The following is a 10037-nucleotide window of genomic DNA, read 5'->3' as shown; positions in this document are numbered from 1 at the left end:
TTACCAATGTAGAGAGGAATCTTATTTAGATTAGATGGCCTCTGAGATGCAGCTCCAAGATTCTATAATTAGATGGGCATATAATGTCAGAGCTAGGAGGGAATTTAGAATATAGAACATGGAATGTCAGAACTGAAAGGGCCACTAGGACATAAAACAGAATGTCAGAGCTGGAAGGGCCTTTAAAACATAAATTGTCACAGGAGGCTGAATTCTGGCAACATGTCCAGGCTGTCCCACAGGATTGTCAAGGAAATCCAGGGTTTATTGACAGAATCGATCCCTGGGATAAAAGCAGAACCAGATGAAATCAACTCCCGCTATTTTCACGTGGTCATTGCAGGCCCACAGGATTCCCCCTTTGAAGGAGGGACTTTTAAACTTGAACTTTTCCTTCCAGAAGAATACCCAATGACAGCTCCTAAAGTACGTTTCATAACCAAAATTTATCACCCTAATGTGGATAAGTTGGGAAGAATATGTTTAGATATTTTGAAAGATAAATGGTCTCCAGCACTTCAGATCCTAACTGTTCTGCTCTCAATTCAGGCCTTGTTAAGTGCCCCCAATCCAGACGATCCATTAGCAAATGATGTAGCCCAGCAGTGGAAGACCAATGAAGCCCAAGCCATAGAAACAGCCAGAGAATGGACAAGGCTCTATGCCATGGATAATAATTAAATTCAGCCTGAACACCACAAATATCACTCTTAATCTGCCAAGATCCTTTTTTGTTTGTTTGTTTGCATTGAATAGATATAGTTTTAGAAATATTCAGAATAAAAGTCCAGTCTACTCTCAACCTTTTGGAGATTAAACACACTTTAGCAAGTCAATACTTCTCCTGATTTTACTTTTGAGGCACATGAGCAAAAGGATCATCTGTGTTGTTAAGAAGCTGCTTGAAAACATTGTTATATCTTGACTTTTAGTCTTTTTTCCTACCGTGGTTTCACAGAATCACAGACTTTTAGTCAGAAAGGACCTCAATGGCCATCTATTCTGACCTATATATAAAATCAACCCTTTGCTCCAAGGCCTCCAAAGAGAAGGAATCCATCATCAACCTATTTGATTGTTGGGATACACACAATTGTTCAGAAGCTTTTCCTTACATATGCTATATATTTGTCTCTTAGTAATTTTTATTCATTGTTCTTGAATCTGCCCTTGAATATAATATTCCCAAAGTAGCCTACCAATATTTTAACATACCAGTGGATTTATGATCTAGCTAATATGGGAATTTCTTCCAGGGATGCAGAGTGCTTGCTACTCATCCCTACTTGCCCATTCTTTGTGATTCTTACCCATGGATTCTCATACAGGGGGTTGACCCAAAAGGCTGGGTACCTTCCTTAAATTGTCTTGGCTTTGTGAATATATCAGTAGAGAATGTGATGAGTCCCTCACTCTAGCCACAGGACTAGCCTATTTTCTTTTTTAATCATACATTTTTCTGAAGCCATCTTTTAGACTCTCTTCTGCATAATTCCTTTTTTAAACCTTTTAAAAAAATAATATTTTACAATCTGAAGTCACCCATCATGTGCCTATCCAACCATCTAGTACATTTTATCATTTCTTTGGAATCCTTATGTTGTCTCTGAGTTTGAATCTGCCTCCAGCACATTTGCTCCAGATTTCCTCCCTTTTGTAAAACTATACATTTGTGGAGTGATCTTGGAGGAAAGTTTCATATATCCTCTTTTCCCCTGAGCACTGAGTGATTATAGATTTTGAAGTGCTGATAATTGCAGGTGATTGTAAGATCAGACTAATCTCCATGGACTTCTTTATCCATATTTATCCATCATTACTATGCAGATACATCTAAAACTGACCAGTCCTCTGAGTCATTCTGTCAAAGATGGTAACTGATATTTTCAACATAATAAATATTTAAATCTAGCCATATCTTTGACATGTGTAACTAAATTCCTTAACACATAGTGACATGATAATATAGGTGGTAGAGTGGAGAAGGGGGAGACTGTGAACAGTGTTTGACTTCAATAAATATCTAGAACCAGAGCACGTGATCTTAAGTATAGAGTCCTACTCTCATTTGCTTCATATTAAATTATCCATGCTTCCCTCTGGGTCTTAGGTCTTTGGACACAAGTCTTGTTTGACTTCTTCCATTTGTAGATAGTGTCACTTTTCTGTCATTACTTTAGGGCAGAGGTTCCTAACTTTATTTTGTGTCATGGACTCTTTTGGCAGTCTAATGAAGCCTTTGGACTCCTTCCCAGAATAATGTTTTCAAAGGCATAAAATGAAATATATAGGATTACAAAGTAAACCAAAAATGAATGAAAAAAAAGACATGATTTTCCCCATTCAAATTAACCTCATGAACCTCCTAGAAATCTATTCACAGACCTTATAGATATCAGTTTGAGAGACGATGGTGTCTGGGTAAGTGTGGATCAATCAATCAGATTTGAGCTAACAATCTGCTTCCCTCTCTTCCCATCCTTCTTAAAGTAGCTCTTTCATTTAAATCTACTGATATCCCTTATTCCTTATCTTATCTTTCTGTTTTCAGTGACCTTATTTGGATGTGGCTTATGCCCTGAAAGTGTGACTTTTTTGCTATTAAAGTCTTAGCACAAATAATGATTGGAGGGTATAGATAGATTAACTTTGTCCTGATCTTCAAGTGTTTCTCTCTTCCTCTACATATCTTTAGAAAGACCCATGATCCTCTGAATTCTCACATTCCTTCTCCATCCTTTGTCTGCAGCTTACTTGGCAGTGACTAGCATTGACCCAACTATTTTTCTTATTATGCTATTGCATTTGTTTACAATTAATTGTGACCTTTAGATGACTAGAAAAATGAAGTACTGGTCAAGTGGATCATGAGCTATGGTTTTGAGTAGATAAGGTTCCACAGAGTCCTTACCTTGAATCTAGGGCTTATACCCCTTGTCTGGGGGACTAAATGTATAAATTAGGGATTTCCTACAAATATTATTTTATAAGAATTCAGCTAATGTTTTCATCTTGGATGCAATTACTTCCAGGATCCATTGGAGAAAATAATTTTCTTTAATATTTTCATGCGGTGATTAGACAATGATGTTTTCTGAGAGTTATCCTTTATAGGTAATACCATTTGTTTTAAGACAATTTTTGTTTGGTTGTGTGCTTTAAGTATTTATATAGTGTATTGTTTTGAATATTATAATTATAGGAGCTAAAATGAATAACACAGATGTTGCCTCTTTAGAGCACTGGTGAGCAGTGACGCACCTAGAAACACACAGAAAATTCTTAGTTAAAGGAGTACCGCATGATATAAGTGAAAAAGATATGAAGAATGGGTCTAAGGTTCCATCTCTATACTTTTGTACTGATTATCCTCTATGCTTGTTTAACTTTGGTGGCTGTCCAGTGAAGAATAAAAGCTTGGGAAGATGACAGATGCATATTGCATGAAGAGGATATGTAAGATGTGCCCAAAGAGCAACCCATAAAATACATCTCCTTGACCCCTGGTATTTTTGAGAAAAGTCACAGAAGATACTCCTTTTTGTAATAAAAGATCTCAGAAACAACTGCTGGTTAATAGCATGGTCAAGGAGCCTAGCAATTCATATACATCAATTCTGGTAGTAATTATATGGAAGAAAATAAGAAGAATCATAATGTTACTTCTTAGGACCATAAATTTAGAACTTAAGAGTAATCCTGTCGAATCTCTTAATTTTACATATGAAGGTCCAGAGAGATTAAATAATTTGCCTCAAATCACCTCCATGGTGAATAAATGAGCCAGAATTAGGATCTAAGTCTTTCAATGTCAGATGCAACAAGTTACCTACAGTGCCTTGTTGCATCTATCAGATTTTTCGACATTGAAGGAGAGCACAGTATGGTATACCAAAAATTTAAAATAAGCTTGAGCTAGTTGGTAAGCAACCAGTGGTTTCAATGTACTCCATCCAAGATCCAGTGTACTCCAAGGCAGCAAAAGGAGTTTCAGTTGGGAGTTCACCTGAATCTGGATTCATTGGTTGGGGGGGGAGGGAAGGTTTGACTATATAGAAGAGGTAGGCACTGAGGATATCTTTAAAATAGTAATTCTCATATTTATGATCTCATGACTCTTTTGCATCCTTAAAAATTATTGAGGTCTCTATAAAGAGCTTTTGTTTATGTGGGTTATATATTTTGATATTTACCATATTGTACAGTCTTAAGGGACTCTCAGGGGTTCCTGTAGCATACATTGAGAACTGCTGCTTTAAAAAAGCTTAAGTTTGGCTTATATTAAGAATCTCTTCAAAATACACGTAACAAGGTCCTCTCAGAAAAAGGCACTCTATGTAAATCAGGTATAGTACAGTTGTTAACTACCTCCACTACAGAAAATACTAAGAAGTTTAAAAAAAAAGCAAAACATCTCAAATTACCCATAATGATCAAGTTCTTTCCCTCTAGAGGCAAAGTTTTTGTGAGATTTTGAACAAATGATTTCATTTATACTCTGCATTGTCTGAGCAACTCAAAAAGCCGAGACCCACAGACCACCCATAGATAGCTCTTTTAAGTGCTTTGCTGCTGGATCTTTTCTTCTCAGATAAGTAGTGTGCTACTAAGGAAAAAAAACCAAAACATAAAAATAAGTAACTGTAATATTCTCTCTAAAGTGTAATCTTCTCTTGTTGGGGTTTTCTTGGGGTCTCTGGAGGCAGTTTTCCTTTCAGTTCAGTAATCATCACAAGTGCAGATAGGTGTTAAAGTCCAAATCCTTTATTGTCTCTTTCCAAATTTTGTCTCCTTTTCTGGGGCCCAGTTAGCTTTCTTAGAGGCCTATCTCTCTCCTTGGTTCCAAGATCTTAGGCTCCTGCTGCCAGTCCTTTGTCTTCTCTGCCTCTGCCGGCTTCTTGAGGTCCTCCTGGATGTGTCTTGGTTTCTGTGGGGGAGGCAGGAGGACCACCACCACAGTCTCTGTCTTCCCTAGTTTTTCTGGCTGAGTTTGTCCGAGATTATATTCTCTCTCATCATAGGTGTGAATCTTGTGGAATTATAGTAAGTACTAAATACATGTACTGAACTAGAGAACTGTTAAGTACAAGGCTAAATTAGATAACTATTGTCTCTATCAATTCCACTGACTTAACACCTTGTTTCAAGTTCTGTCCTATAACAGGTAACTATGGATTCAAGCTCTCCCAACAAGCACAGATTCCTTCTGTCATGCTCTTTATAACTTTTAGAATCTTATCTTTCCATTTTACTTTCTAGTGTGCACTCTATGATCCAGCCACATTGAACTGCTTGCTTTGCTTTGTACCTATTGATCTCATGCCTAGAAAATTACTTCTTCATTCCTCCACTTTTTAGAATCCATATTTTCATTCAGGACTCTGTTCAAATATTACTTTCTATAGTCAAGTTTCTTGATCTCCTCTCCCTCTCCATCACTTCAGCTTCCAGAATGTCTTCCTCTAAAGTTAGCTTCTTTCTATTTTGTGTTTCATATATTGTTTCTCTTTATTTACATGTTGTCCCTGCTGTTCCCATTGGAATATATGCTCCTTGAAAGCAGGGAATTTTGGCATTCTTTTTTTCCTTGTTACCAAAAGAATAGGCTGTAAGAGTGTAAATATGAAATAGATTTGGGAGAGCCATAGGAAAGGAGTTTGGAAGAATCCATCAAAGGAATATGCCATGAGATGTGGGAAGACACTATGAGATGGGAGAGAGAGTACCATTCTTTATATCAATAGAATTAAAGGTACAGTATCTGGTCCTTTGTAAGCACTTAATACATGTTAGTTTATTGATTGCTTTATATGCTTATAGCCACCATTGTCACTGAGAAAAGGAAAGAGGGAAAATCTTTCTCCTTGTTAGAAGTTCAAGGGAGAGAAAATTTTGAAAAATGATCTCAAAACAGAAGGACCCAAAGAGATGGAGTCCTTTCTCCTCATGCTTCTTAATTAAAGTCACATAGAAATAAACTGAAAGCATATTTGAACACAGGTCTCTTAGATCAAGTCCACTGCTGTAACTAATATGCCAAGATGAAAATATAGAGACAATTAACAACTAATACCAATCCTTTTCTTGAAATTTCATCAGAAATAAGAGCTTACACATTTAATTCTTTCCAATCCTTAGCACTCCAATCCTACTATGAAGAAATTGTAGGAAAATTCAGAGATCAGTTTAAAACAATGATTATCTTATTGTTTAGTTAAGAGTGTCTCTTCCAAAAGGAGTTTGTCTTCCTGATTCACGAGTTTATTTTCCCTAGTCTCTCCTGATAACCCAAATCCTCCAGCATAGGGTCTAAAAGAATTTCTGTGTAATCTCAGCAAATCTCATGTCCTCCATCCAAGAGCCAAAGCATATGTCCTATAAGCTTTATAAGAATATCTTTTTCTGATAAAGATTCATACCCAATCATTTTGTCAAGTGGATTGGAGGGATTCAATTGAACAAGGTTTTTGTCTGATCAACCCCCTTATTCAACAAGCATTGGTTTATTCAATAGGTATATTGATACTATTGTATCCCAATGGCAAAAGAATATAAGGAGTCAGCCTTTATCTGCCCAGTTCAACCAATTTGAACATATATGCCCCAATGAATCTCAGGGGACTCCCAAAACTTTCCAATAGCTTATAAATTAAATGGCGGGAGACATGAACTATCAGGATGTGTTGGTATATCTAACTGACTTTTCTTTGAAAACATCTTGGAAGAACAGAAAGACATACTAATAATTGGCTGGATGAATCTGGTTTAGAGATATCAGTGGATATATACTAGTTTTCCATAGCTACTATCAAGTATATGAGTCATGTATTAACTCAACAAGGAAGATGGTCTTCTGGCCCAGAGAAAACAGTCAAAATCATCCTTGACCCACATTCAGAGAATCTTCAAGAATGAAACACTTTTCAAGGATTTGATGGCTATTATTGCTCCTTTGTAAACAACTATACTTCCATTTTTGAATTCTTCAACGAATTCACTTGTAGACAATGATTAAGGAAATCTAGAAGTAGAAAGATAAGAAAAATAAGTTTGGCACAAAATCTCAGAAACTACTTGGAAGTTCCTTGAGATAGAGGTATTCTTTTAAAATTTTGACAAAATCGGGACCAAAAAGGAGCTTGGATCTTGTTTTTTTGATGGTATTATGTATCATGAGTATTATATAAGTCTGGGGAAAGGTCCTATCACTAGTAATTCCCCTCAAAATGGAAGACCTTAATTATGGACTTCATAAACACCTAAAGAAAGCCAGGCTAGCCAAAGAGGAAGCTTGTTTGAATCTTCAGAAACTTTGAATATTTTTGCCTTGGGAACCAAGGGAGAGGATCAACTTTAATGCAGTTATAGGTTTATAAAATTGTATAAGATTTTGTGGATGATATGACTCATTAACAAAAATAAGAGAGGTGTCGATCATTTATGGGCTTAGGGGCAAATCTTTTTCATTTTTTGACAGATCAAATAAAGCCTGTCCTATACTTATATTCAGTGTTTTGTTAGCCTGAATGCTTGAATAGTTGCTACTAAGGGTACTTTCAGTTCTCAAATTCATTTTCCTCTTTAAAAAATAAAGATAAATACATTATATTCTGATGTCACAGAATTTGCAGAAACTCTGAAAATGTGTATATGCGTATATGTAGAGAGAAAAGAAGAAGAAGAAGAAGAAGAAGAAGAAGAAGAAGAAGAAGAAGAAGAAGAAGAAGAAGAAGAAGAAGAAGAAGAAGAAGAAGAAGAAGAAGAAGAAAGAGGAGGAGGAGGAAAAAGGAGAGAGAGAGAAGGAGACAGAGAGAGAGAGAGAGAGAGAGAGAGAAGAGAGAGAGAGAGAGAGAGAGAATGTCTATGTGTAATATATGAATGGGGGCATAGACTAAAGAAAGATTTTGTTCAGTAGTCCCAAAGATTGATCCTAGCCCATGAAAACTTTGAGATGCACCTCTATAACATAGATTATTCTATTATTATTATTCAAGTATCCTAATGAAATAGGAATAATCATTGTTTTAAACTTATCTCTGAATTTTCCCAAAATTTCTTCACAGCAGGACTGGAGTGATAAGGATTGGAAAAAAATTAAACCTGTGAACTCTTATTTCTGAGGAAATTTCAAGAAATGGACTGTTATTGGTTGTTAACTGGCTCTATATTTTCACCTTGGTGTATTATATATAGCACTGGATTTGTAACTAAGAGACCTGTATTCAAATATGCCTTAATCTTACTTTCTATGTGATTTTAGTTAAGTTACTTCCCTCTGGGTCTTGGTTTTATCATCTGTAAAATGTGAGTGAACAGTCATTCCCTCTCTATTTTGAGGCACTTGTAAGATAATAGAATGAACACATCTGAAAGCATCAGAAAACTATCATCTACTATTCTCCCCAGTGTTTACCCCTTATTCTGCTACTCTGACAGAATCATTTGCCTTGGGCTGCCTTGATTTTCTTGAATTGGATTCTGAAAAGCCTTGCCTTTCCTTCAAAGTGATGACTTGGGGGAATGAGGAGTGATGCTGTGGTTGCCCAAGGAGACTGGAATGTGAGCTTGTGCACTGAGCCCTGGCTGGAGATCACTCATCCCAACCACAGAACTAAAAATGCCCAGCCCAACTGCAGGGCTGGAAAATATCTCCTCATGTTCTGGTTGTTGGGGAAGAAAAACCATAGAGTGAAGCAAGGATTCAGGAGCCCTTTACCACAACTGTGCTTGTGTTCCTTCTAATAATTTTGAAACATGCCTTCTAAAAGACTTTTCAAAATTGGATATGATGTGGAAGAATGAGATCAGGGCACCTCGGTTTGAGTTCTGCTGCTAACTTGTGTAACCTCGAGCACTCACTTCGCTATTCTGATATTCACATGGTCCCTCACACCATAGACTATTCTCCCTACCTGTAGCTCAGTCTGCTGAAGTCCTTTCATTTTTCAAGACTCGGTTTAGATGTCATTTCTTCCAAAAAGCCTTCTCTCACCACTCCATCAATCACTCCTTCCTCAAACTTCCCATAGCAATTTGCTTGAATCTGAACTTTCCTAGAGACTTTTTGCCACATCTAGACTAGAACAGGATTGCCATTCCACTTCTTGAAATCTTGCTGCATGCATGCATCTGCTTGCTTGTTCAGCATATTTTTATGTGTTATCTTCTATTAGAACTTAAGCTCTTTGGGGGCCAAGATAGTGCCCCCAAAATGCTATCTATCTATCTATCTATCTATCTATCTATCTATCTATCTATCTTATCTATGTACCTTCCTTCCTCTTTATTTCTTCTTCTTTCTCCTTCTTTTTCTTTCTTTCTTTCTTTCTTTCTTTCGTTCTTTCTTTCTTTCTTTCTTCCTTCCTTCCTTCCTTCCCTCTTTTCTTTCTTTCTTTCTTCCTTCCTTGCTTCCCTCTCTTCCTTTTCTCTTCCTTCCCTCTTCTCTCTCTCTCTCTCTCTCTCTCTCTCTCTCTCTCTCTCTCTCTCTCTCTCTCTCTTTCTTTCTATAAAACCATCTAGTTGAACCTTCTCTTTTTTATTACAATTATTTATATAAATGTCTCTCTCTATTTTTCTATCCTTTTTCCATCTCATCTCCAAGTTGCAAGGTTCTTGAGTTCTAGATTATATTTATCTTTATATATCAGTCATAGAATATTATAGATAGTAGACATTTAATACATATTTTTAGAACTGAATTGGAATGATTTACTATTGAGCTAAGTTACTATACCTTTAACTGAATAAGGTTTCAATAGCTATTCAATTTGTTCACTTTCATTAATCCTATTAACAACATAATTCTTGAGTTTTCATTGGTCATTTCTTTGGTTTTTTGGCAAAAGGAAACAGTGGAGATGGGAGCAGGGAAGAGTGACATAGCATATCCATAGTATAAACCTGTTGGCTAAGCTGGGGTCATCACTTATCAGAACCCATCAACTCCTGGTAAATTGACCAACTCAGACTGGCTTTTGGACTTGCTCTTGCAGTTAATGTATAGACAAAAAGAATCTTCCTTAGGAGCCCTGCTCTTT

General features: G+C 36.5%; 1 protein-coding gene across 1 annotated transcript; it reads left to right on the top strand.

Annotated features, from left to right (window-relative positions):
• Positions 1-212: 212 nt before the first annotated feature.
• LOC127547978 (ubiquitin-conjugating enzyme E2 N-like) lies at positions 213-734 on the top strand. Its single transcript, XM_051975110.1, has 2 exons — positions 213-426; positions 550-734. The coding sequence occupies exons 1-2, from the start codon at positions 223-225 to the stop codon at positions 679-681; spliced, it is 336 nt and encodes a 111-aa protein (XP_051831070.1). The 5' UTR covers positions 213-222; the 3' UTR covers positions 682-734.
• Positions 735-10037: the final 9303 nt, after the last annotated feature.

This window comes from Antechinus flavipes, chromosome 2 (assembly GCF_016432865.1).
Source record: "Antechinus flavipes isolate AdamAnt ecotype Samford, QLD, Australia chromosome 2, AdamAnt_v2, whole genome shotgun sequence".
In the NCBI taxonomy this organism is placed as follows: domain Eukaryota; kingdom Metazoa; phylum Chordata; class Mammalia; order Dasyuromorphia; family Dasyuridae; genus Antechinus; species Antechinus flavipes.
The sequence above is the reverse complement of the archived record's forward strand: the minus strand, read 5'-3'. Positions and strand labels throughout refer to the sequence as shown.

Bases quoted from the DNA above. Each gene is read 5' to 3' on its own strand.
- LOC127547978 (XM_051975110.1), top strand. From the start codon at position 223: ATGTCCAGGCTGTCCCACAGGATTGTCAAGGAAATCCAGGGTTTATTG. The intron at 427-549 runs GTACGTTTCATA...CTCTCAATTCAG, and splicing joins ACCCAATGACAGCTCCTAAA to GCCTTGTTAAGTGCCCCCAA.